The sequence below is a fragment of the Bufo gargarizans genome, chromosome 7, assembly GCF_014858855.1.
Source record: "Bufo gargarizans isolate SCDJY-AF-19 chromosome 7, ASM1485885v1, whole genome shotgun sequence".
NCBI lineage: Eukaryota > Metazoa > Chordata > Amphibia > Anura > Bufonidae > Bufo > Bufo gargarizans.
Genome location: NC_058086.1, coordinates 162,296,826 through 162,318,534, shown reverse-complemented (window position 1 = coordinate 162,318,534; position 21,709 = coordinate 162,296,826). Strand labels below are relative to the sequence as shown.

The 21,709-nt window shown below is 43.1% G+C and overlaps 1 protein-coding gene across 1 annotated transcript in view; it reads right to left on the bottom strand.

Annotated features, from left to right (window-relative positions):
- Positions 1 to 21,709, bottom strand: part of DIPK1A (divergent protein kinase domain 1A) — a 148,374-nt gene that overhangs the window by 24,821 nt on the left and 101,844 nt on the right. The window contains exon 2 of the mRNA XM_044300933.1: positions 6,327 to 6,420. Within this exon, the coding sequence (XP_044156868.1) occupies positions 6,327 to 6,329 (3 nt within the window). The 5' untranslated portion in view covers positions 6,330 to 6,420. The remainder of the gene's footprint in view (positions 1 to 6,326; positions 6,421 to 21,709) is intronic.

Genomic DNA, 21,709 nt, shown 5'->3' with positions numbered 1-21,709 from the left:
ATGTAGAGAAAGTTAACACAAGCCACTTACTAATGTATTGTGATTGTCCATGTTGCCTCCTTTGCTGGCTAGATTCAATTTTCCATCACATTATATACTGCTTCTTTCCATGATTACAACCACCCTGCAATCCAACAACAGTGGTCGTGCTTGTACACGATAGGAAAAAGCATAGGCATATATACAATCCCATGGTGCTGGCCACAAGAAAGGGTGGTTGTAGCCACTGAAGAAGAGCGGTGTATAATGTGATGGAAAAATGAATGAAGCCAGCACAGGAAGCAATATGGACAATCACAATACATTAGTAAGTGCCTTTTATTAACTTTCTCTATATGATAAATGCTATTTGCTCAAGTGAGACATCCCCTTTAAAGGGAAATCATCACCACATACAAATCCAAATAAATGGTTAGATGTGTGCTGGTCTCTGGATTATAACACTCTTTCTCCCATCCCGACTCGTGCCTGCATTCCTGAGAAATTCTTATTTTTTATGATATAGAAATTAACTGCTCGGTGCAACAAAGGCATCATTGTTGCACCGAAATCCACACTCTTCCTTGCGGCCCTCCTCCCCAGCTTTGAGTGACAGGGTCAGGCAGTGGCGATATAATCTCGTCTGGCCCTGTACTCCTGTACCACTGCCTTCTGCCTGGCAAGCATCAGGCCTGTACTCTGTCATTTAAATTAGATTATTAAGTCCTGTATCTTGTCAGAGAATGATTTCTAAGACCTGTAGCTGGTCAAGAAGCACCGAGCACATCTATCATGACTCAGGGTCTGGAATATCTCTGCAGACAGAAGCGGTCAGAGATTTGGATATTTAAAGACCTCTCGTCAGTGACCCTCCTGTACAAGAGCCAACACTAAGGGCGAGGCCACTGAACATTGTGCAGGCTTAGCTACTTGATGAACTGCAGATGACGCAACCAAAAGGAAATACTGACAAATATGAAGCCGAACAACAGAGCTGTACATGTAAAGCCACGACTTTCTCCGACTCTCATGAGTTTCCATCGCAATTTAAAGGGAATATCACCTATAATTGTATCAGTTAAAATCTTTTATTTTTTATTTTGCCATTTTCTGTTCATCCTTCCTGAGCTGCTCTTAACAGCATTTACAGAGATGCTTTACAGCAGCCACATCACCCATAGACACAATACACAATAGCCGTTTATTGACGTCTATGGGAGAGTTTTCTAGACCTGTGCAGGGAGGAGGAGTAAATAAGCTCTGACCATCACCTATTGTGTATCCTGTGTTATAGGTCATTGTGATCCTGCCTGTAGTAATAATGAGATGACTACTGAAAAGTGATCTCCACACAACAGGTGGCTCAGTGGTTAGCACTGGTGCCTTGCAGCGCTGGGGTCCTAGGTTCGAATCCGACCAAGGACAACATCTGCATGGAGTTTGTATGTTCCCCCCGTGTTTGCGTGGGTTTCCTCCGGGTACTCCGGTTTCCTCCCACACTCCAAAGACATACTGATAGGGACCTTAGACTGTGAGCCCCATTGGGGACAGCCTGATGCTGATGTCTGCAAAGCGCAGCGGAATATAGTAGCGCTATATAAGTGTGTAAAATAAATAAACAAACAGGAAGTGTGTGTATTATTAGGCTTAGCGGACAGAGAAAAAACTGCAGGATTTTTTAGGAGTCAGCAATGAAAAAAATATATATAAAATTCTTTTAACATAAAAATGTAATTTGAATAGTAGGTTCTTTTCTGATGGCACATTTGATTATCAGAAAATGACCTAATGTTTAAATCAGGTTTTTATGATGAACATATTTTTTTTAGAATTTTTTATTTTTTTCCACGTCACTATATAAAAAAAATGTAATCCTGCAATTCAATTTTCACACTGGCCACTTGGTCTAATAATAGGTCATAATTTCCTGTTCTGTGCAGGTAACTTCTCAGTAGCTATCTTGCTATTTTTACAGGCAGAGTAACACCTCTATAGACGGTAGATAAGACATGATCCACCCTGCACAATAGGTGATATCACAGCTTATTTGCTGACCTCTGCACAGGGCATGCCTAGAAAACTCCTACTGAAGTCAATGGGGTCCTCTCCTTCATTGTGTCTATGGCTCATGTAGCTGCTCTCAAAGAACAGAAAGTCTCAACCTATTTTACCCTAGTTTGAAAATTACAGGATTATATACATTTTTTAAATAAAGATAGTAACATGGAAAAAAAATCAAAAATACCCAAAAATTCTATAAAAAATGTTTAAATTATGTTTTTATTTTAAACAATAGACCTGTAAGGATTTTAATGATGCATCATAACAGGTGAAAAAATCTGTGATGACATAAGTTTTGAAACAGCTTTTCTAGAAAACAAATACACTGTATATAGGAAATAAATGGATAGAACTTTTAAAAACTTGACAGAACTGTAAAATTCAAGAACAGCTATTTATTGGTAAATATTTACTACTGGGTAGAAATGACCCCCAAGGAACCATTCCAGCTATAAATCCAATATTAGTGAAGAGGAAATCCAGAAGGCCCATGATTTCGCTACAACCTCCCCACATCATAACAGTCTTCTCCCCTCCACTCTATATTACCATTCATTTGCTTTTTGAAGAGAATACTTCCGCTTCCGCCTGCCATCTTGACTGTAGAAATCATTGTCTTCAGAGAGCAGCTCTGGTAACTACAACTCTCATCATGCCTTAATCAGGCAACTCTTGATCTACAGTGGCTAATGTCTAATATTATGCAAAATCCAATCATTGAAGGGTTGTTCAACAGGGAGATAGAATGAGAGAGGCCATTTACCATTAGGCATGAATTCTGTATCTTTTATTGCAGTGTGGTACTTTCACCTGAACAGTGTAGTCACTGCAGTGTTTACTAATATGTTTAAAAAGTATACGTCAGCATGGTCAACCCTATTACACCAGGCACACTGCCTGAACGGGTTGACCATGCTGATTAAAACGTTGCCTTATGTCTGTACGATGCTCCAATCCAGAGGACACTGCATTTTCAGGCTACATGCACACAAACAAATTTTGTTTCCGTGTCCATTCCATTTTTGGGGGGGATTGGAAACACATTCATTTCAATGGGTTCACAAAAAAATGCGGACAGCACACCGTTTGCTGTCCGCATCCATATGTCCGTTCCGTAGCCCCGCAAAAAATATATAGAGCATGTCCTATTCTTGTCCATTTTGCGTACAAGGGTAGGTATTGTTACAATGGATCCGCAAAAAAACGGATGCAATACAAATGCCAAAAGGAAGTCATCCATATTTTTGCAGATCAGTGTTTTGTGGACCGCAAAACATATACCGTATTTTCCGGCATATAAGACGACTTTCTAACACTAGAAATTATTTTGAAAAGTCGGGGGTCATCTTATACGCCAGGTATACTCAGATCCGATGGTATATTCTAACCCCCAGGCGTTCCCATGGTGATGGGGACGCTTGCTTGGGGGTTAGAATATACAGGTCCCCGCCGCTCAGAGGAGTATACATTTATTAACTGTCATCCGTAACTTTAACTTTAAATGAGCGCTTATCTCTTTACTAGGGTACCATACTTTCAGCTCTGGTAACAGGCAGTGCAGGCGGCGCTCACTCACTGACGTCACGCGCCTACGCCGCCTAGTGGAATAAGCAGGCACGTGACGTCAGTGAGTGAGCGCCGCCCGCACTTCCTGTTACCAGAGCTGAGAGTAAGGTACCCTAGTAAAGAGATGAGCGCTGATTAAAGTTACAGATTACAGTTAATAAATGTATACTCCTCTGAGTGTCGGGGAGGGGGATCTGTACATGACACTGTCATGGGGAGGGGGAATCTGTGGATGACACTGTTATAGGGAGGGGGATCTGTGGATGACACTGTCATGGGGTAGATTTGTGGATGACACATATAGCATAAGATGCTATATACGGTATGTGTCATCCACAGATCCCCCTCCCTATAACAGTGTCATCCACTGATCTCCCCTCCTCATAACAGTGCCATCCACCGATCCCTGTCAGTTCCCTGGACTGGAGAAGATAGTCTTGAAGACAGGGATGGCTGGGCATTCAGGGGTAGTCTTATATGGCGAGTATAGCCCAAACCCTATATTTTAGATGGAAAAGTTGGGGGTCGTCTTATACGCCCAGTCGTCTTATACACTGAAAAATACAGTACTGTCGTCTGAATGTAGCCTTTGCAGTTAGAGCACTGAAGGACCAGCCAGAGCCCTTGGAGCACCAGTTTGTGAACACCCCATGCAGCCTTATCCACTGCCCCCTTCCCTGAGATATTCAGACCCGTCAATCCAGGGGATGGGGAAGTGGCTAAGGCCACGGGTGTGCTCACAAACTGGTGCTCCAAGGTCTCTGGCCGACACCAGAGTTCTCCGACTAGCTAAGTAGCATATTTTTAAAATCCAGTTTTCACTGGAAAGAGGCATCATACTGACATAAGCAAGGTGACATTTTAATCTACATGATCAACCCTTCCAGGCAGTGTGCTTGATTTAATAGGGTTGCTCATGCTAACAGATGCTCTTTAAAGGTGTACTTCACATTTTTATTACTGCTGATCTATCCTTTGGACAGGTCATCAGCATCTGATCGGCAGGGATCTGACACCTTGCACCCCTGCCGATCAGCTGTGTTGAGAAGGCAGCAGGCCAGTGACGTCACGACAGTCATGTTGCCTGGGTGCAGCTCAGCCCCATTGAAGCAATGGGGCTGAGCTGCGCCCAGGCCATGGAACATAGTTGTGATGTCACTGGCCGCAGCAATACTGTGAGCGCAGCTGCCTTCTCAAACAGCTGATTGACAGGGGTCAGACCCCCTACCAATCAGATGCTGATGACCTATCCAAAGGATAGATCATCAGTAAGAAAAAGGTAATTAACCCCTTTAGATCTAATTAGTTCATTTGTCTAATCCAGTTGTATCCCCAGGCATTATACTGGAAGACTGGTCAGATGACATCTGTCAGAACCTGTAGGTATATAGGTAATTACAATTTGTGAGCAGAATCCTTGAGAACCAGGGATAGAGATGTAAGGCCCTGGAGAGGCTGCAGACTCAAATCAGATACAGTAGGCAGCCTGAAATTTTTTTATATATATATATATATATATATATATATATATATATATATATATATATATATGTGTGTGTGTGTATAGAGATAGAGAGAGAGAAAAAAAAAAGAAAAAGAGAGAGAATATATAGGGCTGCAAAGATTTGGGGTTATTTTTGTGAAATATCCCAGACATTTTCGGTCTGATATTTTAATATTCAGAAATCTAGACGAGGCAATAGTGACATCAGTAATCAGGACTGCCGTTTTATGGTGGCTTATATATTACCCGTAGGGGTCTTCTGTATCGTCAGTCCAAACAGCACAAGACAAAAATGATATTGTGCCTTGTAGCTAATACAGCTGAATAAGGAATAGTTTGTGCTTATACGTTCGCTATATTCATGGGGGGGGAGGTACTCCCACTGCCGTCTTTCACCTCTTACTGGTGGCTGCCGTGTATAGACGGAACATTCCCAGGAACACCACTGTACAATCAAATTGTTGCTGCCGTTTTTCTAGCTTAATTTTTTTTTTTTCACTTTTGGATGCAGCACATACACAACCGCATTAGGCAAATGAAGTAATTAAGCTGAAGTATACTGGGAACACTCCTACGACTGCACTAGTTAGATAAAAGCACCACACTGCAACAACACAAAATACAGAATTCATGTGAGCGGATCTACGGCCCACCTGGATTTATCGCCCAGTAGAAATACCCTTGCCTGGTACTACACTGATTGGATTTTGCATAACCTGAGAGCCCCAGGAATAATTCAATCCATTTGTCCTCTTAATGGTAGGAAAGCTGCAAGTCATTTGACACATGGGTATCTGCTGCTTTATAACAAAAAGTGATGCATCTGCTCGGGGCCAACATCTCTTCAGGTGCCCGGCCATAATAATAAACGGATATTACTAGCAATGAATCTAGGTACTGCTCATTGATCTGTGATAGAGCGTCCTCATTCTGCCCGGATTTGGGGAAATGTTATGAAGTGCTTTGTGAATAAAAGGTAATTCGTTGCGTGAAGGAGCACTTCATCAGCCACTTCCCCAGATGGAATCGTTTAAGTTTGAAATGAAAAAAGGGAGATGTCTCATTATGTGAAGTTTCCTGTACAAGACGCCTGGCGTCACGTATCACTGCAGTATTGGAAAATATGCCTCTCGCTCTCAACAGATGTAGAATGCTGATGAATGTGATCACGCTCTTTTTAGGAATATTCAGTAAAATGGATTTACTGCCCCCTTACCATTAAAGATGGTGATCCTCTGGTTCCAGCTTCAGATTAGTGAGGTTGATGCAATGGCGGTCCCACTAAGGCTGTTTGCATGGATGCATCGGTCCTGTAGACAAGTGAAATAATATATTTATTATGTAGTTCATATACTAGTTTAAGATTGGGCGACTTCAAAAATTAGTTTTTAATGTGAAAAAAAAATAAAAAATTCCCTGGTCCTGGTTAACTTCCATGAAACGTTAAAAAGCTTGCCCCACAAAAAATAAATAAAAATATTCTATATTTCTCGAACCAGCACCTGTATCTGAATGCATCTATAATTGTACGTAATGAAACATTAAGTCTAGACACTAAGTTATTTAATAAAACGTATCTACAGCTCCACCTGCTGTTAATTGTTTTCATTATCTCTGTCCACCTTCCTGAGGTGGTCGCACATGCTCAGTTCCATCGTTCAACTGCCACCAGCTGTATCTGCTATTAGAAGCTGTGACAGTTACAGGGAGAGAGCTTTAGCAGAAAGGACACTCCCTTGAGCGAGAGGGCACGTCTCCTGAACTGAAAACCAGAAGACAATCTAACAGAGCAGTTGGAGCAATGAAGGGGGAGATCTCTGGATCCATGTGAGGTACAGGGCTGGTTCTAGCTTTGTTAGAATGAGAATGTCATGTACTATACGACGTCCGATTTTAATTTTAATTTTTTTACATGGATCATGGAATAACCCCTTTTATTGATTGTGACAGCCAATCAGCAATATACACTATGACATGACATCACCAGGTAATGGAGGTACAACGCAGAACTACAAAAGGTAAGTCAATTAGAAATTTCTTAAAAGCACTAAATTAAATTCCAGGGAAATACAGAAAGTCAAAAACGCCATTAGAGATCATGAGAGCATCATAAAAAAAAACACATTAAGTATATGGATTGAAACACCACTAGCACAACCATGCATTATCAATGATAAAAAAAAGTAAGGCCACTTGCTGTTCATGAACCATAGGGGGCAGATATAACTTGCAGTACACCATGTATGTGTAAGAATAACAGAAACTAATCAATTAACAAAACTAAAACATAAGCCAAAAAAATTATCATTCTACATAATTGAAACTGGTTTTGTCAACTACATAGCAGGCAATATGAGGTAATAGCTGGGAGGGGTGATGACAACTGTCAAGACTGAATGTGCCCTTCCCTTTGGTAAAGTCAGCCAAAACTCCACTTCCTTTTGAGAGAAGCTCAAACACTCGTTAACATTGACAATACAGTTCTGAAGTGTAAAATATAACATCTTTTTTTATTTTATTTTTCCTTTTCAAATTTTTTATTTTAAAAAATAGAAATACACAATTTACCAACTTGATATCAAATAGACAAACAGCATAATATCGTCTTATACTAAATTTCCCTCTTATCTTTGCCCTCCCATTCCTCCCTTAAACCCCCTTTTCCGCTGAGCTACTATCGTGATTCTAAGTGTTTTCATTTCCAGTTACCCCATATTCGCACCCAAACTAGTTTTTTCCCCGCTGTTTGGACAAGACTGTATTCATACTCCTGTACATATACTCCATCCATTCCTGGAAACTTGGGTACTTCGGGGAGCCCCAATATTTGACAATTATTATCTTGGCGAGGGCTATACCCCTCAACCAGAGTAATTGCTCGATTTTATTTTTGTTTATCTCTGGGAGGGTGCCAAGAATCACATTCAATACAGGCTTCATATTTCACCGGGGAGCTGTTCTGCAATTTCTGGAATATTTTACTCCAGTAATCCTTTATACCTGGGCATTCCCATAGTAGGTATTTATCGTCTCCTCTATCTTTATTCCATTTATAGCAATTCGATTCTTTGTCTTTATAAATAGTATGTTATAGTACTGGTGTATAATAGAGACGATGTATAATTTTCAAGAGGATCCATGTATGAGCAAGAGAAACTGTAGACTTTTTAATGTTTCTATATATGGTATCCCACGGGATCGGTTCTATACTCTGCAAGTCTTTTTCCCATTTTACCTCACCTCTAAATGTGACCGATTTTGTGTATTCATATTTTAACTTTGCATAGATGTGTTATATAGCAGGGATATTTAAAGAGGACCTTTCACTAGTTTAAAAACTAAAAAATAACTATATCTGTGGGCAGAGCGGCACCCAGGGGCCCCCCTGCACTTACTAGTATGTCTGGGCGCCGCTCCGTTCGCCCTGTATAGGCTCCATTGTCTGCAGCTCCCTCTGTTGTACTGGGCGGAGTTTTTGTATTAGGGTTGTCCCTTGCTGCAGCGCGGGCCAATCGCAGCGCACAGCTCATAGCCTGGGACTCCCAGGCTATGAGCTGTGCGCTGCGATTGGCCAGCGCTGCAGCAAGGGACAACCCTAATACAAAAACTCCAGATATATCTGCCCACAGATATAGTTCGTTTTTTGTTTTTAAACTAGTGAAAGGTCCTCTTTAATGTCATATCATAACAAAAATCTAAAAAAGTGTTCCGTGCAATATTAAATATTTCTTATTATTGGTGTGGTGTATAGCGTGTCGTAGCTGTTCGAGTCGAAATGTATCAATAAATCCTATTGTAGTGTCTGTAATATATTTTCATTATTTGATTGTTGCTATGTTTATTTTTAAAGGGGTTTTCCAACTTTTTTTTATACTGATGACCTATCCTCAGAATAGGTCATCGGTATCTGATCGAGGCTATCAGCTGTTTGAGGAGGCTGCAGCATTCTGGTGAGCACCGGCCTTCTCATAGCTTACCATAGACCAGTGACATCACGTTTATCGGTCACGTGGCCTAGGCACAGCTCAGTCCCATTAAAGTGAATAGGCCTGGGTGGCAATACCGAGCACAGCCGCTATACAATGTAGGGCGGGGTGCTCGGTAAGCTGTGACGACACAGCAGATTATACTTTTCTAATGGTTTGTCAATAAATCAGACTGTAGAGTTTATTTTCCAGTGATAATGAGCAACTAAGAGGGTCATTTACTTTTAGCCCTATGCCAAGGTTCGACATAAGAAAAAGTTTCAAGAACCCGTTTTAGAACTTTTTAAAGGCCCATGCAACAATATTTTTTTGCATGGGCGGTTTTATAGACAAGGAAGCAAGGATTTTGTCACTACCGCTGGAGTGTGACTCACTATTGGACGGAGGACACCTATTCAGGAGCCTGACAGGCAGAAGTCAAGGTAGATGAAGTTCAAAGAATTAGACAGAAAGGCAGGAGTCAGGACAAGAAGTCCTAGAGATGCATCTGAAGTAAACAATACAGGCTCGGTAGGGAATGGCCCATGGAGTCAGGTAAGAGAGAATGCAGTGTTAACAATATTAAAATAAGATCAGTAAACAGTAATTTGTTGACATGTAGCTATAAGAACTCTTTATAGACCATGAACAAGGAGAGAAATGGGCAAAACCTGCAGGAGAGACCATCAAGAAATAGGCACATAGTACAGTGTGTTAAAGAAATGAAGATATGCATTTTGCTGGAAAAGATAACAGTACGTTATGGATGTATCGGTAGACGGCTGCAATGTCCTTTTTACTGACAGAGCTGATTAAAAAAAGCTGCCGCTATACTGGTTAGCAACCATTGGATAAGGACTCCTGGGCTTCCACATGGACTGCAATGAGGCTTGACAGACATAAAGCTGAGGTTTTAAATGGGTTTCCCTGCGCAGTTCGAAATTACACGACACTTATCAGACAAGAAAATGACTCCAGAGCATAAGACCATCACGATCGTTTTGAGAATGCAATAAAAGGAAGCGAATGTTATAATTCGGCAAGGTATAAAAGTGGATTCCTCACCACTCCAAATCGTAAGGTTCTCATCACCGGAGCCAGTTACGAGCTCATTTGCTGTAATAGTACATGTGCTAACAGCCCCGATGAGCGCCTTTGTTGGATAACATCCCCGGCCCTCCCCAGAGCTCGATGAAATAATGGCTGTATACTTGCCGTGGGATTACGCTTCAGGTAATTGATGTCTTTTTTTATTAGATACCTCTAGTTATTCCGTGATTAAGTCCAAGGCCAGAAATTACTCCGTGAAGCCTCTGACAAGGTGATATTTTTACGGGCTACCAGAACTCCACCGTCAGATCACAGAAGATTATTTTTCACTTACTACAATTCATCTAATTGTCATGTTTTTTTTTTGAATTTACTCTCTTTGGTGAAATATCCAGCACTTCTAAACGGGTGCACCAAGGAATATTTATAGTGTAACTGCTGGGAGACCAGTCATCGATGCTGCTAAGTGATTCAGTGCTTTTACTTTTATTGATCACAGCCCAATCAGGAAAAAGAAAGGAAAAAAAAAAAATAGCTTTTTATGTCCTTGATGGAGGATCCCAATGGTTTCCAATATTTTTATGTGATGTGAAATAAAGTACTTTATCATACTTTGGTATGTAGCGGTGACTCCCTGAATGCAGATTTGATATATTAGTCTGTTGTAAAGTGAGTATTTAAATTAGGTGCATTCCTTAGGCCTCATGCCCACGCCTAATTCATGTGCAGGCAGTAATACAGTTCCACAGGTGCTCTGTGTGCAGTATGGTGCATGATATTCTTTCCTAGGAGCATAGCGTTAAAGGGGTTGTCCCATCACAATAGCTTATCCTCTATCCACATAATGGGGGATAAGTGTTTGATTGACAGGGGTCCAAACGCTGGGTCCCCGCAGATCACTAGAACGGGGGCCCGTGCAACCCCCTCTTGAATGGAGCAGCAGATGCCCATGCACGGCTGCCACTCTCAGGGGCGGATTGGCTATAGATCCTAGGGAAATTTCCTGGTGGGCATTGCCCGGGAGGCCGCCAGAGCCCTCCTTATGACCACCAGCTGGGTACATAACAATCTGATGCTCTCAGCATTAATTAATGCTAGGAGCATCAGGTACTTATGCACTTGGCTGGTGGCCTCAGCTGCCCTCCTGACTTCAACTTTTTTTTGTCATCCTTCGAATGGTGATAGAGTTAAATACTGCAAAGAGGGATGCATTATTATGTGCCGCTTTGTGATATTTGGTTCTGCGGATGGTGCATTTTGTGCTGCACTGTGGTATTTGTTTTTCCTCAGGGGTGGGATCTTGTGCTGCACTGTGGTATTTGTTTTTCCTCAGGGGTGGGATCTTGTGCTGCACTGTGGTATTTGTTTTTCCTCAGGGGTGGGATCTTGTGCTGCACTGTGGTATTTGTTTTTCCTCAGGGGTGGGATCTTGTGCTGCACTGTGGTATTTGTTTTTCCTCAGGGGTGGGATCTTGTGCTGCACTGTGGTATTTGTTTTTCCTCAGGGGTGGGATCTTGTGCTGCACTGTGGTATTTGTTTTTCCTCAGGGGTGGGATCTTGTGCTGCACTGTGGTATTTGTTTTTCCTCAGGGGTGGGATCTTGTGCTGCACTGTGGTATTTGTTTTTCCTCAGGGGTGGGATCTTGTGATGCACTGTGGTATTTATTTTTCCTCAGGGGTGGGATCTTGTGCTGCACTGTGGTATTGCTCCTACTTCTGTTGGTCTGCCTACAGTCAATTTGAACCCATCTACAACATGGGACCAATTTAAGTTCCCAATCCGCCCCTGGCCGCTCCATTCATAAGTTGTTGTCATGGACCAACCCCTTTAATATTTCTAATAGCTTCCAAATGAAACTGTGAGAAAACACACCCGCTTTCTTCAGTGTCAAATCAGAGGCATATGGAGGTACGGCATGGGCTCCGAGCAGGCGGTGGGCACCATAGCATGCATAAGCCCTCTGATCGATAACACATTGAGGTTATACATGTATGTGCCTCGAGTGATAAACAACTGGTTCAGACGGTCTATTAGTTATTCTACTGTATTGAAAAGTCATTAGAAAAAGAGACCAGAGATGGCCAAACGGCAGGAGTGGAAACAATGTCCACCCAACAGAACCAACGGTCACCTATGCAAATAACTCGGTACCAGCTCCCGAGTGAAACAAGCAAATGAACAAAGACCGGAGCTCATAATACCGTATGTAAAATTTGATTTTTATTATTACCTGAATAAAATATAGTATATATAATATTCAGTTAAAAAGTGAAGGAGAGTGACAGAGAAAGTGCCATCCTGGCGCTGCACACGTATCAAAAAGAAATATAATAATGAATAACAAACGTATCCAGATGTAATATAGTTGCCAACTATTAAAAAATAGTACATATAAAGAAAACATGAAAAGTATAAGATGAGTCTCAATCAAAATCACCTGAGGCAAAGAGCAAGTTTCGAGTTTGCAACCCTACCCCTGAACAGCGTGGTCATGGAACTAGCTATGCCTACACATGTTGCATTAACTATAGAAGACTTCTCCCTGTGAAACTCCAGTTTATGATATAAAAATAATCTATCAGTAATTGTGATTCACAGAGAACCATTAGGGCGAATGCACCCGCTGCGGATTACACACAGATTTCCTGCAGAAAAACCACAGCTTAATACAGTACCAGCAAAGTGTATGAGATCTGGCAAATCTTATGTACACTGCTTTTTTCTGCACACAAATAAATACCCTAATACACCCTAACCACCCCCCAATAACAGGTCCTTTAAAGGCACAACCACATGGCGCGATCGCACTGTTTAGTCCTTCTGCATTGTTAATGGCTGGTAGTGCATGGTAGTGGCACTTTCATTACTTTGCTGCCATTAACAATGCAGACCAATTAAACAGTGTGGTCTTCCTTAATTTACTCAGAGCCCGCAGCAGCCTGTATGGCCGAGTGGTACCTGACTGCAGCCAGCTTCATCATACTCTTAAACGAACTGATAATCAGGCCAGTTATCGGGGATGTGCACTTCTAGAAAGGATCATCTCCAATAACTGGCCTGCGCAAAAAATGTCAGCAATCACACGATGAATGAGCAAACCTGCTCATCAAAGGATCGTGTCTTTCAAGATCTGCTGCCGAGGAGCATTGATTTTATGTGGGGACAAGCGACTGTTTTCCCCATACAGAGGAGGCAACTGCTGCCTGTAAATTGTGTTCTCACCTCCGCTGACAATCAAGCAATTATCGGGAACGTTTGGTTCGTTCCCAATAATTACTTAAAACGGTGGTTCGTGTAAAAGAACCTAAAGACATCTCTGTTTTTCTCACTATTTTTGGTTGGGAAATGTTGGAAACTCAGGACCCCACCCGTTTAACTAGACTGACCTAGTGGGGTGCAGTGACACCGAAATTACTGTTCAAGGCCACAGTTATGTATCAAAGATCATCAAGAAGGAAGGCTCGTGTAATACGGTAAAGGAATTCTGTTAGACAGTATTCGGGGTAATGCATACCCTCTGCACAGAGATAAAGGTGGGGGTAACTAACATTAGCGGTGAGTAAAAAAGCTTGCCATATGCATTAGGGTACTTTTTTACACTAGCTTTTTGCTGGATCCGGCAGGGTCTAGGAAAAACGCTTCCGTTACTGATAATACAACAGTCTGCATCCGTTATGAACAGATCTGGTTGTATTATTTTTAACATAGCCAAGACGGATCCGTCCTGAATTCCATTGAAAGTTGTTTTCTACTGTGTCAGATTGTGTCAGAGAAAACGGATCCATCCCCATTGACTTGCATTGTGGGTGATGGCGTCTTGATCCACATCCTATTACGGAAAGAAAACTGCAGCTTCCTGCGGTTTGCTTTCCGGTATGGGAACGCAACCAAACGGAACGGAATGCATTTTGGAACATTCCGTTCTGTTCAGTTACATTTTGTCCCTATTGAGAATGAATGGGGACAAAACGGAAGTGTTTTATTCTGGTATTGAGACCCTATGACGGATCTCAATACTGGAAAATAAAAACACTAGTGTGAAAGTAGCCTTATATAGCAGTCAGCTGAATATCTGTTCGGCCAACAGCTATCATTCCCAATTCCCCCATACACATGCATGCCTGGCTCGGCATGCACGTGTCCTGAGGTGTTCTAGAGGAGAAACCTGTTGCCTGAACTCTCTGGCAGTAACATAGGCTGTGTTCACACTTCAGTTATTTGGCGAGTTATTTCCATCAGTTACTGTGAGCCAAAAGCAGGTTTGGATCAAAAACACAGAGCAGGTGCAGATCTTTCCATTACACCTCATCTCTGTGTAGGCTTCACTACTGGTTTTGGCTCACAGTCAGTGATGGAAATAACTGACCAAATAACTGAAGTGTGAACGCAGTCTTAACTCCCAGAGAAATCCAACTGACCGATTTTTATGTCTCCAACATCTGCCGTTGGGAGGCCCCATAAAGATTAGATGGTCGGCTAGTCCCGCCAAAATCATGGATGAATAGGAAATTAATTATTATAGCTAGGCACTCTTCATTAGGAACTACCCAGAAGCATAACCATCTATTAGAATATTTAATATGTTCCTAAACAAAATATACTAATAACTTAAAATCATAAAGATAAAATCCCATAAAAACATCATATAGAAAACTATTGACTTTGGTTTTTCATATCAACATCCTGTATGGCTGTATATATATATCTGATAATAATATGCACTTGTCACTTATGGTGTGACTGTTGGTAATATATAACTGTCACTTATATTATATAGTGCCGTATATATAGCCGTATATATCACAGCCCCAAAAAAAATTATAGTTTTGTGCTCAAACGTATAGATGCTGTTTCAATTCATATAGTCCACATTCATAGATATGCTGGTGCACATATACAGTCCTGATCAAAAGTTTAAGACCACTTGAAAAATGGCAAAAAATCATATTTTACATTGTTGGATCTTAACAAGGTTCCAAGTGGAGCTTCAACATGCAACAAATGGGAGTGAGACAAAACATTTTTTGAGCATTCAATTAAATTGAAAATAACAATTAAACTGAAACAGTCTGTTTTTCAGCTGATCCAAATTTTAGGATCACCTGCCTTTAAAAGGCCAAATCTGTGCAAAGATGTGGATTCATTGTCATTTTCTGTCAGGTAGTCACACGTTGTGATGACAAAGGCAAAAAAAACTGTCCCTTTTTAAACGTGGTCGGGTTGTTGAACTGCATAAGCAGGGTCTCTCACAGCGCGCCATCGCTGCTGAGGGGGGACGCAGTAAGACAGTCATTTGGAATTTCTTAAATGATCCTGAGGGTTATGGAACAAAAAAGTCAAGTGGAAGACCCAAAAAAAATTCATCAGCACTGAGCTGGATGATCCAATTGGCTGTCCGTCAAGACACTGGACGATCCTCGGCCCTTACTAGTGCTGACTAGGTTTTTGAGGAGGAAAATAGGAAAAGAAAAAATATATTTTTAACCAAAAGGTGTGCTTTTGGTGGGTTTGAACTAATGGCGGTCTGTGCATGACACTATTATGGGGGATCTGTGGATGGCACTGTTATGGGGTGGGGGATCTGTGGATGGCACTGTTATGGGGTGGGGGATCTGTGGATGGCACTGTTATGGGGGGAGCTGTGAATGGCATTATGATGGTGGGGGGGATCTGTGAATGGCATTATGATAATGGGGGGGAGATCTGTGAATGGCATTATGATGGTGGGGGGGAATCTGTGAATGGCATTATGATGGTGGGGGGGATCTGTGAATGGCATTATGATAATGGGGGGGAGATCTGTGAATGGCATTATGATAATGGAGGGGAATCTGTGAATGGCATTATGATGGTGGGGGGGATCTGTGAATGGCATTATGATGGTGGGGGGGGGGGAATCTGTGAATGGCATTATGATGGTGGGGGGGGGGATCTGTGAATGGCATTATGATGGTGGGGGGATCTGTGAATGGCATTATGATGGTGGGGGGGGGATCTGTGAATGGCATTATGATGGTGGGGGGGGGATCTGTGAATGGCATTATGATGGTGGGGGGGGATCTGTGAATGGCATTATGATAATGGGGGGGGGGGGGGAATCTGTGAATGGCATTATGATGGGGGGGGGGGAATCTGTGAATGGCATTATGATGGTGGGGGGGATCTGTGAATGGCATTATGATAATGGGGGGGGGAGATCTGTGAATGGCATTATGATGGTGGGGGGGAATCTGTGAATGGCATTATGATGGTGGGGGGGATCTGTGAATGGCATTATGATGGTGGGGGGGAGATCTGTGAATGGCATTATGATAATGGGGGGGAGATCTGTGAATGGCATTATGATAATGGAGGGGAATCTGTGAATGGCATTATGATGGTGGGGGGGATCTGTGAATGGCATTATGATGGTGGGGGGGGGGAATCTGTGAATGGCATTATGATGGTGGGGGGGGGATCTGTGAATGGCATTATGATGGTGGGGGGATCTGTGAATGGCATTATGATGGTGGGGGGGGATCTGTGAATGGCATTATGATGGTGGGGGGGGGGAATCTGTGAATGGCATTATGATGGTGGGGGGGGATCTGTGAATGGCATTATGATAATGGGGGGGGGGGAATCTGTGAATGGCATTATGATGGGTGGGGGGGGGGAATCTGTGAATGGCATTATGATGGTGGGGGGGATCTGTGAATGGCATTATGATAATGGGGGGGGAGATCTGTGGATGGCATTATGATGGTGGGGGGGGGATCTGTAAATGGCATTATGATGGTGGGGGGGATCTGTGGATGGCATTATGATGGTGGGGGGGATCTGTGGATGGCATGATGGTGGGGGGGGGATCTGTGGATGGCACTATGATGGTGGGGGGGATCTGTGAATGGCATTATGATAATGGGGGGGGGAATCTGTGAATGGCATTATGATAATGGGGGGGGGAATCTGTGAATGGCATTATGATAATGGGGGGGGGGAATCTGTGAATGGCATTATGATAATGGGGGGGGGAATCTGTGAATGGCATTATGATGGTGGGGGGGAATCTGTGAATGGCATTATGATGGTGGGGGGGATCTGTGAATGGCATTATGATGGTGGGGGGGAGATCTGTGAATGGCATTATGATAATGGGGGGGAGATCTGTGAATGGCATTATGATAATGGAGGGGAATCTGTGAATGGCATTATGATGGTGGGGGGGGGATCTGTGGATGGCATTATGATGGTGGGGGGGATCTGTGGATGGCATTATGATGGTGGGGGGGATCTGTGAATGGCATTATGATGGTGGGGGGATCTGTGAATGGCATTATGATGGTGGGGGGGGATCTGTGAATGGCATTATGATGGTGGGGGGGGGGATCTGTGAATGGCATTATGATAATGGGGGGGGATCTGTGAATGGCATTATGATGGTGGGGGGGGGATCTGTGGATGGCATTATGATAATGGGGGGGGGGATCTGTGAATGGCATTATGATGGTGGGGGGGGATCTGTGAATGGCATTATGATGGTGGGGGGGATCTGTGGATGGCATTATGATGGTGGGGGGATCTGTGGATGGCATTATGATGGTGGGGGGGATCTGTGGATGGCATTATGATAGTGGGGATCTGTGGGTGGCACTGTTATGGGGTAGTGGATCTGTGGATGACACTGCTATATGTGTCATCCACAGATCCCCCCCAATAACAGTCCCATCCACAGATCCCCCCATCATAATGCCATCCACAGACTCCCCCCCCATCATTATCCCATCCACAAATCCCTAAGGAGGGTCTGTAGTAGGCGGGGAGAGCGGCGCGGCCGTGCAGGCACTGTACTCTGGCCCCGCTGCTCAGTATGTACTGTATTATACGTAGTGTTAATCTTCATATCTAAACTGAGTAATGATGCGCTCCCCATGTGTACCGTACTTACCGGTACACGTCACGCTCCTGTAGTAAGCACTAGCAGCTAGCAGGCAGGCCGGGCAGCCGTAACTCATTGAGGTCACGTGTCTGCTCCGCCTACTTCATTCATAAAGTAGGCGGAGCAGGCACGTGACCTCCGTGAGTTACGTCAGCTTGCAGCCCGGCCTGCCTGCTAGTGCTTACTACAGGAGCGTGACATGTGTACCGGTAAGTACGGTACACATGTGGAGCAGGGGGAGCGCATCATTACTCAGTTTAGATATGAAGATTAACACTACGTATAATACAGTACATACTGAGCGGCGGGGCCAGAGTACAGTGCCTGCCCCGCCGCTCTCCCCGCCTACTACAGACCCTCCTCCATCCACTAATACATTGCAGTCTACGATGCTGCAGCATCGCAGACTCTGATGTAAATTGCCAGCATTCCCCCCACCTTTGGGGGGGGGGGGGGGGGGGGGGGAGTGCGTCATATGGGGTGAAAAATATGGTAATTAAAAATGTATAAAAATACAAATATAAATGCAAATAAGAATAAAGTGGAGACTCAAATATCAAACTGTTTAGATATTAATGTTTTATTGTCTACTGACTTCTATACACATAATTCATCATGAGTCATTTTCTTGTGCACTATTTTCTTCATTTCCCTCACTCTATATTTCCATAATCCTTTTATGTATTCTTTCTTACAGCTTTACGGTACTTTCACACTTGCAGCAGAGGATTCCGGCAGACCGTTTCGGTGACGGAACTGCCTGCCGGATCTGGCAAAATGTATGCAAACCGATGGCATTTGTTTTAGGTATGTTGGATCTTGATTATGAAACTGTTTAAAATGATTTGATAACCATTTTTTATATTTGTTATATGGTCAGATATTCTTTTTTTAAAAGCCCTTTTTCTTCTCCCTATATACTTCTCCTTACAGGGGCATTCGATAATGTATATGACATCAGTTTTATTTATCTTAATGGATGGATGACCTATGCGAAGATAACCTATATGAGGGCCCCAAATTTAGGTTTGAAAATAGCTCCATCCATTAAGATAAATAAAGGAGGGGAACACTGTATACAAAATTGGCTCAATCAAAAAGGTTTCTATAAATGCGAAAAATGTAGCAATTGTAAAAATACTACATTGCCAAAGAAGACAAGCAAGGTCAGTTCTACACAAAACTTTTTCATATGAAATAAATGAATTTTTAACATGCAGTACAACTGATGTCATATACATTATCGAATGCCCCTGTAAGGAGCAGTATATAGGGAGGACAAAAAGGGCTTTTAGGGCTCTTTCACATCTGCGTTCTTTTCTTCCGGAATAGAGTTCCGTCGTCGGGGCACTATGCCGGAAGAATACTGATCAGGATTTTCCTAATGCATTCTGAATGGACAGTCCGTCCTTCAGGATGCATCAGGATGTCTTCCGTTCCGGAACAGAACGTTTTTTGGCCGCAGCAAATAGCGCAGCATGCTGCGCTTTTTGCTCCGGCCAAAAATCCGGAACACTTGCCGCAAGCCCGGATCCGGAATGAATGCCCATTGAAAGGCATTGATCCGGATCCGGCCTTAAGCTAAACGTCGCCCCAAGCGCATGGATGACGTGATCGCATGGATCACATGATCCATGCGCATGGGGCGCTCTGACGCCGGATCCGGCCTTAAGCTAAACGTCGCCCCAAGCGCATGGATGACGTGATCGCATGGATCACATGATCCATGCGCATGGGGCGCTCTGACGCCGGATCCGGCCTTAAGCTAAACGTCGCCCCAAGCGCATGGATGACGTGATCGCATGGATCACATGATCCATGCGCATGGGGCGCTCTGACGTCATTCTGGAGCGCCCCGGGAGCCGCACGGATGGTAAGTATACTGCTCCCCCGCTCCTACTATGGCAACCAGGACTTTAATAGCGTCCTGGCTGCCATAGTAACACTGAAAGCATTTTGAAGACGGATCCGTCTTCAAATGCTTTCAGTACACTTGCGTTTTTCCGGATCCGGCGTGTAATTCCGGCAAGTGGAGTACACACCGGATCTGGACAACGCAAGTGTGAAAGAGGCCTTAAAAAAAAGAATATCTGAACATATAACAAATATAAAAAATGGTTATAAAAAAAAAAAAACATTCCCAAAACATTTTAAAAACAGTTTCATTATCCAGATCCAACATAGCTAAAATTTGCAGCCTTTGAGAAGGTCACATATTAAATATTCTAATAGATGTTTATGTTTCTGGGTAGTTCCTAATGAAGAGTGCCTATCTATAATAATTAATTTCCTATTTTCCTACTTTTTGACGGGGTGGGTCATACAGATAGAGCACCTTATCCAAAACAGTCCGGGTGGTGAGCCGCTTATATTTATTTTTGTAAAATCTCAGATGACTTTTACCAGCTTGCACATCCAGATTACAGGGGTTCTCTGGGAATACTGAGTTTTAGCAAGTGGCTGCAGCCCGCCTCTCTAAACAGAAGATTCATGCTTACCCACTCGCCTCCTGTGTGTCCATGTTCCGGTCCCCGCAGTGTTGAAATCTGGCGCAGTATGGGCATAGTCGCATGCTCCACTGCAGCCAATGACTGGCTTTGGTGGTGATGTGCTGCTTGTGGCCAGGGCACCACTGAAACCAGTCGCTGGTTGCAGCGGAGCATTTAAAACACTCTGAAACATTGATCTAATGGAGGCAGCGCGGAGGACCAGAGCGGTGAGGAATAGGTAAGCAAGCTGCAGGCACTTGCTAAAAAAAGAAAAAGGCTAGGTACTGTAGTAGTCTAACATTTAACATGTTCTGACTTTTTGCATCCACAGAAACCCCCTTTAAATCAGATAAGGCTACATGCTAGGCTTATTGTTGTGCCGCATTCGTAGATACGCCTTGTAGCAGTTATTCCATATTTGTTCCTAATTAACAAGCTATTTATTCACAAATTGAAGGAATCTCATTAATTAGGCTACAAAAAAAAAACTTACGTAAATCATGAACAAAAAGTGGATCGCGTAAAGTAATGTTTTCTAATTATTATAGTGATGAAGCTTGTAATTGAGAGGAATGAAATGTTAGTCAATCCTTAGTGCTTTTTTCCCTCCAGTAGAGGTGATAAATGGCTGCATAACCCCTTGTGTGCCCCTCCTCTGTTCCTGTAAGACTTCGTGGCATGGTTCACTGGCATGCTAATCGAGCATTCTAGCTTGCTAATCAACCAGCTGGGAACTTGGCCAATATGCTAATCGTGGCCCCCGCTGCTCAACGTGAGCACCCGCTACTAGTGAGGGACACTGTGTGGAGCAGGAGGCTAAGGAACGAGACGACCACTCCATAATTACCATACTAAGTGACTTTACATCTCCTTCCCAGGTGAACTAGGCTTTTTTCCTTAGTCACAGGCTGAATATAACAGGCCACATTTAAAGGGGTTGTGCCACGAATAATATTCAAACAAGCACCTGGATCTGAATATATTTGTAACTTTAGCAATTAAAAATGTATTAGAGCCACTGAGTTATTCGCTGAAATCTACCTGTATAGCGCCACCTGCTGTTTGCGCTTTTTCCAATTTCTCTGTCCTGCTCACGGAGGCTACTTTCACACTTGTGTTGTGCTGTCCGGTTTTGAAATCTGGCACAAGCTCTCAAAACCGCAGCATGCTTCAGT